Source organism: Poromitra crassiceps (assembly GCF_964638095.1).
Source record: "Poromitra crassiceps genome assembly, chromosome: 23".
NCBI classification, from domain to species: Eukaryota; Metazoa; Chordata; class Actinopteri; order Beryciformes; family Melamphaidae; genus Poromitra; species Poromitra crassiceps.
The window spans coordinates 5,466,803-5,485,722 of record NC_139639.1 but is presented as its reverse complement, the minus strand read 5'-3'; the positions used below and the strand labels follow the sequence as shown (position 1 = coordinate 5,485,722).

General features: G+C 44.9%; 2 protein-coding genes across 4 annotated transcripts in view; one reads left to right on the top strand and one right to left on the bottom strand.

Annotated features, from left to right (window-relative positions):
- LOC310797154 (5'-AMP-activated protein kinase subunit gamma-1-like) overlaps positions 1-6,051 on the top strand; it is a 53,902-nt gene extending 47,851 nt beyond the window's left edge. For 2 of the 3 annotated variants that reach the window (XM_083659476.1, XM_083659475.1), the window contains 3 exons: positions 106-252; positions 817-910; positions 4,513-6,051. In XM_083659476.1, coding sequence (XP_083515602.1) covers positions 106-252; positions 817-910; positions 4,513-4,544 — 273 coding nt within the window. In that variant the 3' untranslated portion in view covers positions 4,545-6,051. Of the gene's footprint in view, positions 1-105; positions 253-816; positions 998-4,512 lie in introns of all 3 variants that reach the window. The other variant, XR_014553713.1, reaches the window with a different exon arrangement.
- Positions 6,052-9,106: 3,055 nt separating this feature from the next.
- Positions 9,107-18,920, bottom strand: part of bcl2b (BCL2 apoptosis regulator b) — a 43,196-nt gene continuing 33,382 nt past the window's right edge. The window contains exon 2 of the mRNA XM_083659368.1: positions 9,107-12,446. Within this exon, the coding sequence (XP_083515494.1) occupies positions 12,309-12,446 (138 nt within the window). The 3' untranslated portion in view covers positions 9,107-12,308. The remainder of the gene's footprint in view (positions 12,447-18,920) is intronic.

The following is an 18,920-nucleotide window of genomic DNA, read 5'->3' as shown; positions in this document are numbered from 1 at the left end:
TATAGACCGACTACAGTAAATAATAATCTCAGGTGCCAAACTCTCCTTGTGAATGGAGTTACATTAGACAAACAGTGTTGCTGCCTTTGTGTGCGTTTGTCGTAGAACTTGGCTGCTGAGAAGACGTACAACAACCTGGACATCACGGTGACTCAGGCTCTGAAGCATCGCTGCCAGTACTTTGAAGGCGTCATGAAGTGCCACAAGCTGGAAACACTGGAGACCATCGTGGACCGGATAGTGAAAGCTGAAGTACGATTCTAAAAGCACTCACTCCGCATGTAAACATAGACAATTGGCCGTCCGGGGTAGTGCAGCGGTAGATTCCCTGCCTCCCATCACGAGGGTCGCAGGTTCGAGCCCCCGTGTTGCCCTCCGGTTTGGTCAGGTGTCTATACAGGCACGGTTAGCTGTGTCTGCGGGTGGGAAAGACGGATTAGGGGTATGTGTCCTGGTCGCTGCACTACTGTCTCCTCTGATCTCCTCTGATCGGTCGGGGCGCCTGTTCAGGGGGAGGGGAACTGGGCGGGATCCTCCCACACGCTACGTTCTGCCGGGGAATCTCCTCGCTGTCAAGTGGAAAAAAAGCGGCTGGCGACTGCACATGTATCGGAGGAAGCATGTGTGCTAGTTCTCAACTTTACCCAGATCGGCAGAGGGGGTGGAGCAACGGCCAGGACAGCAGGGGGAATTGGCTAAGTACAATTCAGGAGAAAATGAGGGGGAAATCAGAAGAAAACTTGACAAATAAATAAATAGCCAGTCGACTGCTGTAAATGTGTGTGTGTTGGGGTCTATGCTTGTGTGTCTTACCAGGTCCATCGGTTGGTCGTGGTGGACGAGCGCTCCAGCATTGAGGGCATCATCTCCCTGTCGGACATCCTGCAGGCCCTGGTCCTCAGCCCAGCAGGTATAGATGCTCAGCAGCATCGCTAGCCCCACCTCCCCTTCTCTCCTGGACCCCGAGCTCCCTCCCCACCCTGTAACCCTGTCCCAGGTAGGAGGCCCTCCCCCCGCCCTGTGACCCTGTCCCAGGTAGGAAGCACACTCTGCTGTGCCCCCCCCTGGCTGGCTGTCACCCATAGGAGGCATGGGGCCATACTGCCTGTTTGCCCTGCTGGATGCCAGTGTTGCAGCTGTGTGTCAGGATGAAGGAGACATCATCCTCTGGCAGGCTCAAGGCTTCACTAACATGTTTGCTCTCTGGCCGTCGCCCTGATCAACTACATGTCTGCTAGGGGTGGGAATCACCAGATGCCCACGATACGATACTAAAACGATACTTGAGTCACGATACGATAGTATTGCGATATCGCCGATATTGTGATATATTGAATATTGCGATATATTGAATATTGCGATATTTCGATATATTGTCTAACTCCTTTTCCTACCTTTTCCTTGACCTCACCGGAAGTAAAACATGCAGTGTTGTTTTGTTTTGTTTTTGCCCAAAATGTAGGCTACATTATTAAGCTTCTCTGGACTCAATACGCCTCTGCAGGCGCGGACTGCAACATCGGGCGCTTCGGGCAGATGCCCCGTAGCCTGGCATGGCATGGCCTGCCATTTTAATTTTTTTATTTTTATAATATCGATACTTGGAGTCCAAATATCGATACCATATCGTCAGGCAAAATATCGCGATACTATGATACTATTATTTGACCTTATGTTCATAGAGAGATGAGCAAATAGGTATACTGTGTGTTCCTATTTGATTAGGTCAAAGATGGATACGATGAGGGAAATTCAACTCCACCACAAAAACATGCAGTTGAGAAAAAATAACAACCAAACAAAACACTATAATCAATCAAATTAAAAATACAGTTGTTTTTTTTAGATTGAATTGCCAGTCTGTGTCCTCTCCCCCACTACATCGATCAAGAAAGATATTCCACAAATCCACATGTTGACTTACTGTATGCAGCACGTCAACATCTTAATGATTGTCTTTATCCAGTTAGCATGTTGAAACACTGCTCGTACTGATATGACACATTGATATATTACACGTCAACATTATGGGAAAGATAGCATGTTCATGTAGCAGCCACCACCTTGAGTGTATTGACAGGTTCCTTCACGTTGTAGTACAAAGAGTTAGGGCACCATTTTTAAACGTCCTTCTAGTTGGCTCGAGCTCTGTTCACACCAAGCATGTTTGGAGCAGTTTATTGGAACTCTGATGCATTTGATTTGATTTGGGTTTGTTGAAACATGTGAGAACATGTGAGGTGTTGGGAGACGTGGGTGAACACCAAATAACTGCACTGAGACGCATGAAGACGTAAGGTCTCTGTCCTCTCCTGTGAGCTGCCGTGCAGTGTGTTAGGAGTGAGAATGGAATCTGAACCAAACGTAAGGGTTTATAAGGACATCTGATTGCCAGCAGACACTAGTGGTCAGGAAGCCTCATAACAAAATGAATCCAGGGCAAAGTTGGTGTCAAGATCAGGTGGAATTCTTTGGTTCTTTTTGAATGAAGCCACAGCTGTTTCTTCATCAGTTCCTAAGTGCTTTGAACACCAGGAGCCGAGTGCACCAGCTGGGCGTAAAAAAGTGGGTCTTAACTGTTACGCTGGTCTTAGCTACGCCCGACGTTGTGATTTGAATTTACACCGAGTGCACCAAGCCTGACTTACCGTGGTCGTAGCTGCGCCCGGACTTTAGGCTGCGGACGTGCGCGTTCACGTGAATACGTGCTTGTTGCCAAGCAACACACTTCTCTCAGACGAGCTTGAGACAGCTGGCAGACAGCTCAAACTTATAGAGTTGTATTCAAAGCATAGAAACGTTCTCACAGCTACATTTAACAGCGCCAACACAAACAAACAGAAACAAGATGCATGGAATTTGATCACAAGTGCAATCAGTACTGAATGCGATGGCAGACTGCGCACTGCGGGCAGTTGACGAAGTCAGGAAGAAATGGAAAGATCTTCCGACGCATCAGCTTTTAAAAACCCGCCGACGAGCGGAGGTCCTGCGCCCAAAACGTCTATTTACAGCACATATCGATCGATATTTTTGGAGAAGATTCCCCCGCATCACAGGACTGAACGGCACTGACAGCACAGAGCTGTCAGTGCCGACAGCGCAGATCAAGATGAGACAGCTGTCAGTGAGTTCGCCTTGGGTGTAACTTTTACGCCTGCTCCATACCAGACGTAAAAGTTAACACCCAGGCGCAGCGCATACAGGGCTTAAGACTACATGGTGCACTAGTCATAAAATTAAGTTAGTCGTATCTTTGAGTTCTACGTCGGACGTAGCGTTACACCTAGGCGTACGCCCAGCTGGTGCACTCGGCTCCAGAGGTCACCAGAGGTCACCAGAGGTCAAAGAGTGCAGACAATTCAATCAGCCAGAGTTACCGTGACTGTGGGCTTGGGTTTGTTTTGACTCCTCCCCACCACAGAATCTATCAACCTTGTGGGATTTATGACTTAATTTAACTTTAGTTTGTTTGCTAAACCAAACGACTGCAACAAAGTCAACGTTTCCATTATAGATACGGTCTGTCTGTGTGGGAACGGTAACAAAATGTTATACGGCTTGCGCACGAGTGGGGGGGGGGAAAAAACATATATCTCAATGGGCTGACTCACTAAAGGACGGTGCTGCGGGTCCGGTCTACACTACAGGATTGGGGATTCTAGAGCAGGCACATAGATGTCTGTTCAGATGTGCGTTTATTGCGGTGGTTGAATCCCTGATCCTGTCTGCCTGGGCTGGGCTAGCAGCTAAATGCTAACTATGCTGAAAGAATGGGGGGATTTATCCCACCCAGATCACGCCCCCAGCCTGCTACCCCAGTGGCCGTCTATGACGAGACATTGACTGTATCTATGGCTCAGAACAAAGAAAACTAAGGTGTAGGTGTGATGGAACCATAAGCCTTGTACAGCACGTATATATTCTGATAGCAGTGGGGACAGAGGGCCGCCTGGAATGCTCGTTGGCAGCCCGTGCTGCTACAAGCCAGGATTAGTTATGACTGGCTTGTAAAAATTGCAATTGCATTTTGCCAGTAGTACCCTGTGATATACTGTATGTATGTATGCAGTGATGATGTGACGGTGTTGAAAAGGTGATTGTGTTGTGCTTGTTAGGCGAATAATAACCAACGTCTGCTCAGTTTGGCTGGCATAAATTGCTGTGTGCCTACAGAAGAGCAAAGTGATTTGAAAGACACGCATACCTCTCAATCTTAGCAAATCCTTTAGTCTATTATTATTGAGTCTTAAAATCATAATTTTCATTAAAAAAAAAAATCTGCCAGTGGGTTGAGATGATTTTACTTGTTTCAAGAATTTTGTAGAATCAAGTTTCACTTTCTTGATAGTAGTGTAGTGATTTTGCCTCCGACTTGTTTCAAGCTAGTGATGCTTTTTTGGCGGAACTATTCCTCTTTGTTTACAAAAGGTACGATTTGAAGGATCCATATGAGACGAAATGATTGTTTTGTCCTTGTTTCCTAATTCGCTGTCATCTCCCACCCCCCAGATGCCTGCAGAGAGGAGAACCTGGCGGAGTGAGAGCATGGAGCGCCACCTGGAGGGGAGACGTGGTGGGAGGATGAGGTTGAAGGCTGAGGTAGGGAGCTCGAGGCTGAGCAGAGCTGGTCAGAGGGTCCCGGAGTCGCCTGCAGCTCTTGCACTATAGAGGCTTGGAAACCAAAGAGATATAGACTGCTTAGTGGAAGTGGAGCTCCGGCACTGGAGTGTCTGAATAGAACTGTTTTTGGTTTGAACACTGATCAGATCCGCACACATGTATACACACACGGATACATACGGACGTATTTGGGCTCCTCTGCCCCGGAGAGATGGGAACGCTGGGACGGGTTCTGATGAATTAGGGCTTCAGTGTTTTTGGGTTGTGTCGTTTTTATCATGCTGCTCTGTTGTTTAGCGGTTGTTTTAGCCACGTCACATTTTGTCGTGTGACACCTGCCGAGGGGAATGTTCTACGCAGAATGGCCAACTATCATCACCTCAAGGAAAACAGACTCTTTCTTAGTATTTGGTAGAAAGGTGAACATTCACAGATGCAACCTTTTTGTTTGTTTGTTTGTTTTTGGTAGAAAAACTACACATCACGGCACGCAACGTGGCCATTGTATGACTTGCTGTTAAAAATGCCAATATGGAGGACTTTATGCCCACTATTTTTTTGTGCCTTTTGCTTCCACACCACTGAACAAGTATTTGCCTTTGACTTTTTGTTGTGCCACAGAATGAGATTTCAGAATTTTGCTTGAGTTCGTTTTTTTTATAATTAAAATCTTGACCTCTCTCAGAAGTTTCATAATTTCTGTTCCACTTTTTAATACATTTAATTCTGACAAAGAAATCTCAAATAAATGCATCTTGAAATCATTTTGGCACAATAACATGCAAATGTCAAGGCAAATACTTACTAAACAACTGTACAGTACAGTAATAAAGGTCTCTGTGTCTATCGGCCAAGAACTATGAGGAAGTTACTCTTCGCTCGTTTTACATTGTTGGTGATTGAGAGTCACACGCAGGGGATGCATTTTTTTGTATTGGTATGACAAGACCGAAAAGGACAAGTGTCATTTTTAGACGTGTAAAATCGTTTTACCATTAATTTCTAATGGTGTCCTTTTTTTTTTCCTCTTTTTGTCTGCGTTTATGTATATGAGCAACAACGCGTCAGATATCTGATACTCCGTTCACAAACATGCAAAAACAACATGGCGTCTCAGCCGGTAGTTGTACGCTGCAGCTTGACAGGACTCATCTCCATCTTCACTGTAAATAGGGTCGTTCTGGGGGAAACGTGCCAGAGAAAGCTTTATTTTTATGAATGTATAAGTTCATGTTGAAAGAGAGACTGCAGTTTTAATATTATTTTTGTAAATATATTGTGGCAATATGTTCAATTCAAAGAGACTTTGTATCTGATCAACATGTACTGTAAATGTGCAAGCATGAGAAATCACACTTCAGCAGTTATGAATGTTCTTTGTTTTACTTTTTTCTATTTTTCTGGCTGCAGAAAAATAAATGGACACTGAATGTACTTTAAACATGTGTTCTAGCTCTCTTTTTTTTACTCACCTGGAATAATCAGAACCTCTCATATATATATATATAGATATAGATATATAGATATAGATATATATATCTCTCATTATGAATAATTAAGTAATTACTAAAGTGGCCTGAACTATACATTTCATTTATATGTCAAGGAAAAAACAGCTATAATTATTACAGTGTATAATGGGGAAAATCCGTGCTCTGCATTACTAAATTTCCAACATTTAGAAAACCAGATTTATACATACATTTTTGGCGGGCAACCTATAGGCTAAAGAAGTCTTACCTTGCTTTTGATAGCTTTTAACCTTTTCTCCCTTTTTTATGTTTCTCTATGGGTTTAATACTTGATCATCACTGACACCATTTGTAGCTGACTGGTTATTTGCCATGTCTGCTCTCCAGCTGATAAGCGTATCATAATGGGCTTGAGATGTTTATGCATTGCTTTTTCGTCTTCAAAAATTCCCTTCCATACTGTAGCAAATTGAAGTTGATTTCACAGCAGAGAAATCGATTGGGGTTTTTTTGTTTACACAGAGAGAACGAATGAGACAGCCGAGCAACTCTGAGCCCTGCAGCGCTGTTCATCCACGGCACCCTGCCCTGCAGCGCTGTTCCTCCATGGCACCCTGCCCTGAGGATATTCTAGACGCAGGAATGGGCAACCATGTGCCACGCAATATCAAGAGCCTGAAGGGTTCCAGCTCAAACATGGACGCCAGCAGCTGAGTTGACTGAATACTTCCTCTCTGCTTGAAAGTGGGGCTGTTCAGTGGAACCAGCTGCTGCAGTCTTTTGGTTGAAATGAAACCCGGCCCGGCGCACATGCTTCCTCCCCTCCGCACGGTTTCCTATTCCCGCTTATTGGCTGGAACATTGTGCAGCCAGCAGCCACAAGGTGACACTATAGCACAGGTACATCATGGCTCTGGGCAGCACAAGCCAAAATGATTTTCTACACCAGACACATCCCATCGTATAGTCTATAATCATAAGCGGTTTTCTCATTGAATATTTAGGAAATGAAAAGATATTTTTTTCTCAGTGCTTTTTGAGTACATTTCTAGAGTGTAGTAGGAAGTTTTTGATGAGCCGAAGAAGGTACCATCACTGGATCAGATGGACTTCCAAATGAGGGGTAAAGGCGGAGCAGACTCTCCAGACAATCCGCTTTGATCTCCCAATCTCCCCCGTGATACTGAGCAGTGGGAACACCTTGTTGCCCTACAGCAGGAGAAGCTGTTCTGGCTGCCCCTCTCTCTCACAGACACGCGCTCACCATCCACACCCGCACTGGACTCTCTTTTGAAAGTCTAGGGGCTGATTTAAAATTCTCCTTCTTCAGAGCGTGTCATGCATTTTATATGCATGGTGGTGTGAGAGAGAGAGAGAGGCATAGCGAGGAGCTCCAGCCCAAATGAACTTGCGCCCCGTTGCTCTCCTCCTCAGGGACCCATCCTCTCTCCACACATTCTTTCACTCTCTCCCCTCATCTTCCTGCACCCGCTCTCTCCCTCTTTAAACATTAGTTTTTACTGCATCATGCTTTTCACAAATTCTACCCAGGACCGTTTCCCTTTGAAGACAAGTGTGATCAGAACAGAGGCGCACGGGGGTGTTAAAAACCCGGCCTGGGGGCATTTGTGGGTTTTTTTTTTTTTTTTTTTACACTTGTGTTTTAGCAGCACGCGGGAGGGAGGGAGGGAGCCAGACGATGGAGGCTGACAAGTGCTGTGTTTGGGGACAGCTTTGATGTCTGATGGGGTGCGCCGGCTGCACGGGTCTTCAGATGTTAGGCTCCTCGAGAACCCGCAGGCCGGTGATGTTGACACAGCCAGCTTTAACATACATAGCACAGCACTGGATGGCGGGAGGGAGGGATGACACAGGAGAGAAGAACATTGTTGTAAGATGTATTTTTTTCTCTGCCCAAAGCCTCTCTCCATCTATTGCCTCTCTCTCTCACATCGTGCTCAGGAGGAGATCAGGCTGAGAGTGAATTCAAAGCTGATTGACACATTGTCTGTCTTGGTGCTTACACACACACAGCAGGCAGGGTTTTTCCTGGCTTAGGAACGGGCCTTTGGGGATGACTACGCATGACAGATCTGACTGTTGGGTTAGTGTATAGTCAGGGTTCACATAAATACATCAGTCATTGTCAGAGATTATAGAGCCATGAGTTTTCACAGCACTGCACAATGTACAAATGTGAGACTTTAAGGGATAGTTCAATTTTTTTTAAGTCTAGACTATTGTCTATAAGTCTATTTGCTGCTTACCAATGATGATGTTGATTGGTAGTTCTTTCACAATCCGTCCATCCTCAAACTTACTTTGTGTGCCCTGTGGATGAAGTTTTAGTGAGCCTCAGTCAGCTTGTACAGACAGGAGCGTGACCCCTCAGTCAGCTTGTACATACAGGAGTGTGACCCCAATGACCTTGCATTCGTTTTCCCCCAACTTTCCAGAGCTACTATGAGGAACAGCATGGATTGTGCTGAGAAATAACTCTACCAATCAACATCATTGGTAAGTAGCAAATAGGGCTAGGCTTTAAAAAAAATGTGAACTATCCCTTTAACTTTGAAATGTTCTAAATTAAGGTTAATTAAGGTTTTAAATGGACTGGCACCTTCCTACCTCGCAGATCTCATACATACCCATACTCCATCCGGATCAGATCAGATACATATCCATACTCCATCCAGATCAGATACATACCCATACTCCATCCAGATCAGATCAGATACATATCCATACTCAATCCAGATCCGATCACATATACTGTATATCCATACTCCATCCAGGGCACTGAGGTCGACAAACCAGATGCTCTTAGATGTGTCAAGGTCGAGGCGGAGAAATAGAGGCGACAGAGCGTTGGTGGTAGCTGCTCCTAATCGGTGGAACAGTTACCTGTCCACGGGGGGTGAGGTCTAACACCTCTTTGGGGGCGGGTGTCAAACATTCCTTTATGCAGGAAAAACCCTGAGCAAGGAGCCGGACTCAGATGGCTGGAGAAATCTGGTTTTATTAGGAACAATAATGATCCCACTAGCTTATTGTGGATAATAGCAGTAAACAACAGAAACACAATTGACTTTTTTTTAAGTGCTACAGGTTTGAGATTATAGACATAAAACAGTACAGCAACCATAGTGCCTACATTCATATATGCACAGGGAATATGACAATTACAGTATATTGCTGTCACACCGTTATTCCTTATTTACGAATTAACCTCTGTATCTCTCGACATACACATCATTGGGAATATCACACAGTGTGCCATTTGAATGGGACTTGTGTGGTTTGTAATCATAACTGACAAGACTGGCAGGTCTATATTTTACAGATGAGCAGTTAAGTGTATCGTTAGAGCACAAGGTTGACAAAACTTATATAGTACAGTAACACCAGACAAACCCTTCACAGAGAGGTTGCGAAATCTCACTGAATAGACTTTCACTGAAGTCAAAATGAAGAGACGTGTATTCTCATTAAGCTACGTTTTTTTTTTTTTATTATTAAAAAGGATGAATACAAGTTAACTTTGGTTTCCAGCTCTCTAGGACTATACTGTAACTTTGTGGCAGTTTAAGCTGTGAGTGAACGTTAAAATCAGAGGACAGTATAGCAGCCTTAAGCCAATATTAATACAACACAGAGATTCACCTTGAAACATTTTTCTTGATACAATAGCAGCTAGAAAATAATGTAGTTACAGTGTGGTTCCATAGAATAGGGAAGAAAAAAAAAGTGAAACACAATTGATTTTTTCCGTCAACGTATTGTTAGAAATCTGTGATCCGGTACCTCTCAATAAATAGAAAATGCAACTTCTTTGTTGTTATTTTTGTAACATCTTCTACCCTATTTCTTATTATAAATATGGTTATACATAGTGAGTATTCATTGTGTGAAGACAACCGTTTTCATCCATGCAGCAAAGAAGTTGAAGATTTTCAATGAGAGAGAGAGAGAGAGAAAAAAATCATCTTTCCATGAGCAATTTGCAAAGTGTACACACCCAAATCTGTTTTTCCTATCGGACTGTAACACAAGACGAACATCAATAAAACAGGCGGAAAATAACAAATCGATGTTGCATTTGCCGACTGGATGCGTTGCAGCGAGGGAGAGAAGGGACATCTCAGGTTCTGGCACACAGGAACCCAGTGTCTCGGGCTGTGAGCTCCTCGACAGCTGAAGTCCTTGGTGCCTCGCTCTTTTTTACCACTTACAGTCATCTGGTGGCCGGTTGAAACGGAGAGAAGAACCACGCTGGGTTTTTTTCCGCGGGCCTCCGTGTCAACGCCTGTCTTTGTCAGGACCAGAATCTAGCGTTACCGCGAGGCTGTGGGGGCCTCTTTGTCCCCTCGGCAGCTGGAGGACACATGTTGACAGGGTTTGGCAGGTCGGCTCTGAGACCTGGGCGAGACGCGGAAAAACACTCTGAGCAGAAAGCAGCAGCAGCAGCAGCGTCGGAGGTAGAGAAACGCTGTCCCTGTGGGTGTTGTGCTGTGTGTAGTGAGTCGGTTACTGGAGGAGTTCTTCTGTCTCCAGATGAAGAGTTTTGGCTGTGGAGGAGAGCCTTGTTTCACGTCACATCGCTGAGGAATGCTGGGCCCACTCCCTTCTTTCCTCACTCTTACGTGACCTCTAACTTCCTCTTACCTTCTGCTTCTTCTGGGATCTTCAGCCAGACGGGGAGGACATGTTGCTTTGTCCTCACGTCTCTGCCAGTCAGTATACCAGGTTTCTCAGTCTACCTTACGACATGATTCTCACTGCTTAAACATATCCACTCTCCTTCTCTCTGGCTATGGTAGAAACCACAGGTTTGGTGGTTTTTGTTGTGTGGCAAAGAATAACCCGACTTAACATGACAATCGAGGAGCTTTGAAAACTCTGCAAAAAAGCAAGCTCAGTCTTCCACTGTGGTCCTCCGTCTGTTGAAGGCCACTGAGAGTATAATGGTGCTGTGTGTTCCAGCTTGGTCGCCTACTTCCTGCTTCAGTACTGTACCAGAGATTTTCATCCGCCATTTATTTTCCCATAGACATTTCGTAAAATGCCTATAAAAATAGTTTTGCTTTCTCAAACCAAACGGTTCAGCTATATTTAGAATCGGGGGGAGACCACAGAACATTTCACAAGGAACCAAAACTTTAAAAAAAACTACATCGAAAACATATTTTCTTTAAATCCGCAATTTTGTCAACGTTTTGGTCCAAGAGTGAAATGTTATGTGGTCTCTCCTGTTTCTAAATATATCTGAACTGTTTGGTTTGAACAAGTAAAACTATTTTTATACGCATTTTACGGAATGTCTATGGGAAAATAAATGGCGGATGAAAATCTCTGGTACAGTGCTGAAGCAGGAAGTAGGCGGTCACTTTGCCTCTCTATTTGAGGAGTGAAAGCAGTCCACACACACACACACACACACACACACACACACACACACACACACACACACACACACACACACTGTGCCGGTTGTAGCGGGCCGTTTCCATTATACATTCTGAGCAGCTGTTATGCGGAGGAAGTCCTTTGAAGGATGGCTGGAGGGGGGGGGGGGGGGTAACCAGAGTCCACAGTTCAAACGGGGTTCTTCACCCTAACGAGCAGGGGCGGGGCTGGGTTCTTCACCCTAACGAGCAGGGGCGGGGCTGGGTTCTTCACCCTAACGAGCAGGGGGCGGGGCTGTGGCCGCTTCCTGATGAGTGATCCCACCCCACCGCCACTATCAAGTCCTCTAGGGAGGTCCATCCAGTCCAGGATGAGCTTTCTGCAGCCACACCGACACATGCAACGTCTACTCTAACACTCAAGGTTCTCATGCTATCACTAAGTACAGAAGCAGGCACAAACAGAAAGGAGACACATGCCATGGAACCCCCCCTGCCTCAAAGTCCCCAGCTGCCCTCTCGACTCTGTGTGGTTCCATCGTCTCTGCTCTGTGCGGGCAGCGCCTCTGCTCCGACTCAGGGCTGTGTTTTCAACATGGAGGCCGAGGAAAGAGAGGGAGGAGGCTGTTCTTTGAAGAGAGCCAGGCTTAGTGGGGAGAGTGAAGTGAAGGGGCGTCTCTTGAGGGGGTCAGGTCTTGTAAAGGAAACCGAGAAAAAAGGGTAGAGTAACAAGATGGGAGGAGGAGGAGGAGGGAGAGAAAGACAAGTCGAGGAGATATTTTCGTAAAAAAAGTGAAGAGGACTTGGTTCACTTCTGTGTGAGGTACGCTCCGATGGTGAGGCTCGCCGCCCCGAGCGCGGCCAGGCCGAAGACGGTGGCCTTAACGGAGGGCCAGGAGCAGAGCACGGAGTCCCTCTGTCTGTCGTACAGCTCCACGAAGGCATCCTGAGAGAGACACACAGACGATACAGGGGTTAATAGCATTTAGAACACGGCTCTCTTGAATACTCGATTCTGATTGGTCAATCAACAATATTCACCGGTCATTATTTCTCGACAACTGACCGCTGCTCTGCCACACCTGGATTAATCAGTTGATAAGAGCTTTTTGTCAGCAAGACACTACTAATTAGGCCAACCAGTTGCAGCTGTGGTGTCTTGTGTGCCAATTACGAATGAAACCGCTTTGTCGTTGAAAACGCTATTAAAAAATCTATTTGAATAATTATTTTTGTCAGATTATTGAATGATTTAGTTGTAGGCCGTGTTCTAAGCGGGATAATGTATATTGAGGCGGTGATTACTGGGAAATAATGACCTTCAGGTGAACGATTAAGCCCTCCGCTGGCGCGTCGGGCTCAATCCACCTGTCGGTCATTATTTCCCCCGTAATCACCGCCTCAATATACATTATCCCTTACATAATTGTGCTTGAAAGATTGTGTGAGTGTGTGCGTATTAGGGGTGTCAAAATTAATCGTTTAATCGATGCATAGCAAAGCGGACGTGTGAATTGAATCGAATCGTTGACAGATGAATCCTTGAATCGTTTAGGTTTAAATTTCTGTTGACATTCAGATTTTAAAGTACTTTCTATGTAAAAAATTATGATCTGACTGCTTGTATTAATTGATGAAAAAGTAGCCATGTGCAGTAATAATACAGAAAATTGAGGATGTGATACTTGGAGCTGCGATACTTTGAGCTGTATCGAGAGGCATCGTGGAATCGAATCGAATCGAAGACAGATGAATCGTAATCGAATCGAATCGTGAGGCCAGTGAAGATTCACAGCCCTGCGTATGCTTGTGTGCGTGTGTGCGTCTGTGTGCGTCTGTGTGCGTGTGTGTGTGTGTGTGTGCGTCTGTGCGTCTGTGTGCGTGTGTCTGTGTGTCTGTGTGTGCGTGTGTGTGTGTGTGTGTGGTGGGAGACAGGGAGAGGGGGGCTCTTCTAGATAGAGAATTCCTGGAGATGTAAATCCCTTCGGCCTCCACCAAATACGAGTGTTTATTACACCCCGACAGGCAGCAAGCAGATACATTACAATTCACTCACACACACACACACACACACATATACACAAACACACACACACAAACACACACACACACACACACACACACACACACACACACACACACACACACACACACACAAACACACACACACACACACACACACACAAACACACACACACACACACACACACACACACACACACACACAAACACACACACACAAACACACACACACACACACACACACACACACACACACACACCCCTCTGACACCCCGCATAAGCATACAGAGACACATCAATAACACACACCCAAACACCACGGGAGCTAAGACCATGGGATTCACCCAAACATCCCATCCCCAAACACTCGTCTGCAAGATTCAAGATAGTTTTTTCAACATACTGACAGACAGGCGCTGCAGCAGCACATGATATTAAGCACAAACATATTAGTGTTGCGTTCAAAGTCAGCAGCTGTTTGTTCCATTGGGATTTTTTAAGTGAGGTTTGTCACAAATCGATGGTGTATATGTCTGTATGTATGCTTTGTCGAGCAAATACCAAGGCTGTGTCTCACAGGAGGAAATACAGACATCCGCTTCTAAGCCTTGACAGCAGGAACAGCTGGACAGGAAGTAATGGCGCTAAGACTCCCTCTCATCCCCCCCCAACACGCACGCATGCACGCACACACGCACACACACACACACGCACACACACACACACACACACACACACACACACACACACACACACACACACACACACACACACACACACACACACACACACACACACACACACACACAAGTAGATTATCTTGAATCAAACTGCTCAAATGACAGTGGGACGTACGGTTGTATTTTGGAGGGGTGTAAGCCTCAGATAATCACATTAGCGACAGTGTAAAGCTGTAGATGTGGCCTCCTTTGATGCTGTAACGTAACCTGACCTCTCTGTGAACAACAGTGAATTGTTAAGTTTAATTCACTCTGTCTGATATGATTGTGTCGGTTCCCATGGGAATACACCTATTTCCATCTGTCTTGATTTAACTCGATGTACCTACAGTAATTATGCTTTGTATAACTCTAACAGGAATACTGCCTGGCTGCGTTCATTCGACCTTGATCGACACTGTAGAAGCAAAACTGGGTCATCGGGCCTCTATTGAACAAAGTGTCACATATATTAATGTAATATTTCCGTCTGCCAAACTAAAAACCCACGGCCTAATATGAGACATAAAGAGAAAAAAAGAGAGAAAAAAACCCTCCAAAGTGCAACGGAGAGACAAAAGTATTTCCTGTCTGCCTCTCCTCCCTTCCTTCCCCGTGGCATTCCTGAGGCTGGGGAAGAGGGAGGGGGGGGGGTGCACAGAGGAAGGATCAGCGCTTTTCTTCACCAGTTTAGAGCCTCTGGTATCAAAACACAAACTGTACTGTGCTCTCAAATCAGCCGCTCCACATCTCCATTAACCACCTGGCGTTCCCTTTTGTTACACTTCAGCTTTTTAATGATGTGGGGCTGAGATGCCTCCAATGGAAACATGGAGAGCAACATGTCAGATAGCTTACTGTATGCGATATTTTTTTTCGGATGATGGCGAAGGCTGGAGGCACCCTCTCTGCCTGTGATTGGCCTAGCGTCAAACGTTCATCCAATCACATTCGCTCGGCTATCCTGCGTCTCTTTCTACAGTCTGTGGTCAGACAGACGGCGGTTTTGCTTGCTAGCATGCATGAAAGACGCCACTGTGTGTTTATGTTTTTGATATAGTCTGGTCTCTGGTTATTAATGCTGCCGCTACTCTTGGCAGTGCACGTATGTAGCCTACAGACAAATAAAAAAGAAAAGATAAAAGATTAATGAGAATTGATCGAGGGTTATATAAAAACAGTGTCAATGCCCATTTACTCATTCTAACACAAGAGTGACATGTATTTGAATTGAAATATGTATCAGTATGTGGCGTTTGCCCAGTAAACATTGTTTCAGATACATGGTGTAGTTGTGGAAAAGTGTGTGTGAGTTTGGAAGAGCAGTGCACCACTAGGTGGAGACATGCATCCATAGCAGTGTTGATTTCGTAGACGAAAACTATGAGCAACAAGTAGTAGCTACCAGTCAGTGTTGCCAGATACAGCTGACAGTTTCCAGCTCAAAAGCTGTTCAAAAACTAACCCAAAATATTTGAGGAGGAAACCTGTACAAAACAAGCGAATCCTTCCCCCCACAGTAGCCTACCAATTATGCCACATAGGCTACATACAGTACACAGTAAACAAATTTAGATATTTTTACACAATCGATATTTTTACGCAACCCAATCGAGCCCTATTGGCCAGAAAACCAGCCCATCTGGCAACAGCACTCTGATGTGTGACGGTGTGTGAGTCGTGTATGGAGTCATTGCAACAGAGGGGATCATAGAGGCTAGTGCTAGTGCAAGCACCGGCCTAAAAATGTTAGTCGACTACCTATTTTCACTGGTGAAAACTAGACTAAAAATGTTAGGAAGGGATGAATTGGGAAGAGATCCAATCAGAAGAGAAGAAGAAGTTAAACATCTGTGTCTGTATTGCACATTCAAACCTTAAAACGATTCCAGAATAACAGATTAATATATATTTACAATAAGTTTGGAAATTCTAATGAATACTTACGGTTTTCTTTGACTAAGATGAGATGAAAATACTTAGACACTTAGTCGATGAAAACTTGACTAAACAGGATGAGGTTGACTAAATATGATAAGAGCTTAAGAGAAAGTGGATTATAGCTCACTCAGATAAACATGTGAATGTTGTGTGATATGCAAAGGTTGTTGGTTCAATCTCAGCCTCAGGCAATTTCTTAAAAAGTACTCGCATTATAAGCTGCAGCAGTGATCCTTCTTTATCATCACCAGTAGTTTGAACACTGATAGAAATAAGCTGATGAAGGAGACTAGTCAGTCCCTGACTCTAGCTCAACTCACTGGTACAAATCTCACCTGTCTCACTCTTTATGCTCTGTGTTATTGTCAGTGTGTAGAAATCAAAAGCTTAACTCCCAACAGCTCATAGCTCAGTCGGCTGAGCTGCTGTGTCACTGTCTCTGTCTGACAGGTAGACTGTTGGTTCGATTCCCGATGCGGGAGACATATTACAGCACTGCCCTGAATTTAACCTCACCAGCGTAGCGCCTCCTACAGGCTGATACACAGAGCGACACAGCGCCTCCTACAGATCCACAGAAATGGACACTGTGGACAGACTGAAAAGAGATCCAGACATGTCATATACTGAGTCTAGAGCAGTTTTTCAAAAAGTTATTTTTACACATAGCGGCAGCCAGCAGGCAACCATCAGACATAAAATGTACTTCCGATGTCAGTAAAATTTCAGCTCTCTGTGGTTTTCTGTCTCATAACCCTCAGCTCATGTCTCTGCAGAGGTCAGGGGGGGAGAACACCCCCCCCCTTGGATCCAGGCAGTGCCAGCTGAACGGGATTAGAACCCACAACCTCTGGCCCCGGTGTCTCTGTGTGTATTATTCCTTCACACCACCAGCTGCCCTTCACACTCACAGCTCTTCTCCGGGCGCTCTTGTCTCTTCCCTCCGCCTGTCATCATTCAAAACTGACTGAGGCTCGAACCCACGACCGCAAAAGCTGCTGAGGTCTCAATATTGCCAGGCAGCAAGCCTAGTCTCTGTGCCACCAAGTCAGACTGATTGAAGGAGGTTTTCTCAGGGCTTTAAATGACTCTTTCCTCTGGCTGTCGACACTAAAAACTGACTGAGGATCGAACCCACAACCTCAAAAGTCACTGAGGCTCAAACCCACAAGCACCAAACTGCTAGACAGCAATCCAACTCTATGAGCTAGTGGGTCATAGTGATTAAGACTAGAAGATTAAAGTATAGTCTTTATGCATCTTAAAATATGTTTTGAAGGGACCTTGTAAGTTGAATAGTATTTGAATTATATTAATATGACGTGAGTTTCTATTCGCCTTGCACAGAAAACCTTTTACTTTTATACTTGAGTACATTTAAGAGCCTGTACTTTTTTCCTTTTACTTGAGTAATTAAGTTGAATCAGTACTTCTGCTTTACCAGTCTTTTGTTTACACAAATAACTGTACTTCTACTTAATCAGAGCAACAATGTGATTAAATTTGGAATGACAAGAAAAAATTACACGTCTGTGCAATAGGCTAAGTAGGCCTAAATAACTCAGATCCATATAATGAAGTATCTCATGCTTGTTGATTTAATGATTGTTTTGCACCTGCTGCTCACGTTTGAGATACTTCTGGCTCGCCTGGAAAGAAGGTGGGAGCAGCCAAGTACAGTCAGCCAATCAGAGGCAGAGAGGGGCGGGTCATGCCTTTGCCTTCGCCATCATGGGGGGAAAAATATCGCTTACTGTATATAGAGAGGCAAAGTGACCACCTACTTCCTGCTTCAGCACTGTACCAGAGATTTTTATCCGTCATTTATTTTCCCATAGACATTTCGTAAAATGCTTATAAAAAATAGTTTTACTTGGTCAAACCAAGCTATATTTAGAATGGGGATAGACCATAGAACATTTCACTCAGACCAAAACTTATTAAATTAAATTATTAAAATATTTTCTTTAAATCCGCAATTCTTTTACATTTCGGTCCGATTTAAATGTTATGCGGCCTCTCCTGTTTCTAAATATATCTGAACCGTTTGGTTTGACGAAGTAAAACTATTTTTAGAAGCATTTTACGAAATGTCTACGGGAAAATAAATGGCGGATGAAAATCTCTGGTACAGTGCTGAAGCAGGAAGTAGGCGGGTCACTTTGCCTCTCTATTGGAGGCCTGCAGCACCCTGAATAGCCCCCTTCTCTCAGCGACGAGATGATAGCCCTGCCTTTCCAGTAAATCCGTATTCAGGTATTAATTAGGGGGAACAAGCGCTTCAGTCAGACCTCCAGCTGAGAGGAATGTGTTCGCAGTTGGCAAAAACACAGCCTCCCCTCCTGTCTGTTTTTCCACCTACTGCAGAGAACAGAACACAGTTTGCTGAGGCAAACAACAGAAAGCAGCAAGTGGGTCCCACACAGCAGCACAGTGCATCATGTGACTGACCACCTCTGATGACAAGATGGACAACTCGTGACGAGGCGTGTGCCCTCAACAGGCTATGTGTCCCAGACAGTAAAGACGTATCATCCTATTTGAGCCTCACGTACTGTAAAACGCGCGGCTCAATTACGGTAAGAGGTTCGTTAAGAGCCGTGATGGATGATTTGAAAGAATCTCGCACAAGGGCACGCCGCGGACGGCGCTAATAACTGGCTAACAGGGCAGTGCTGAGGAGCGTGAGGGGTCAGGTGGATATCATGAGACTGATCATCACGCTCCAGCAGCTCCCT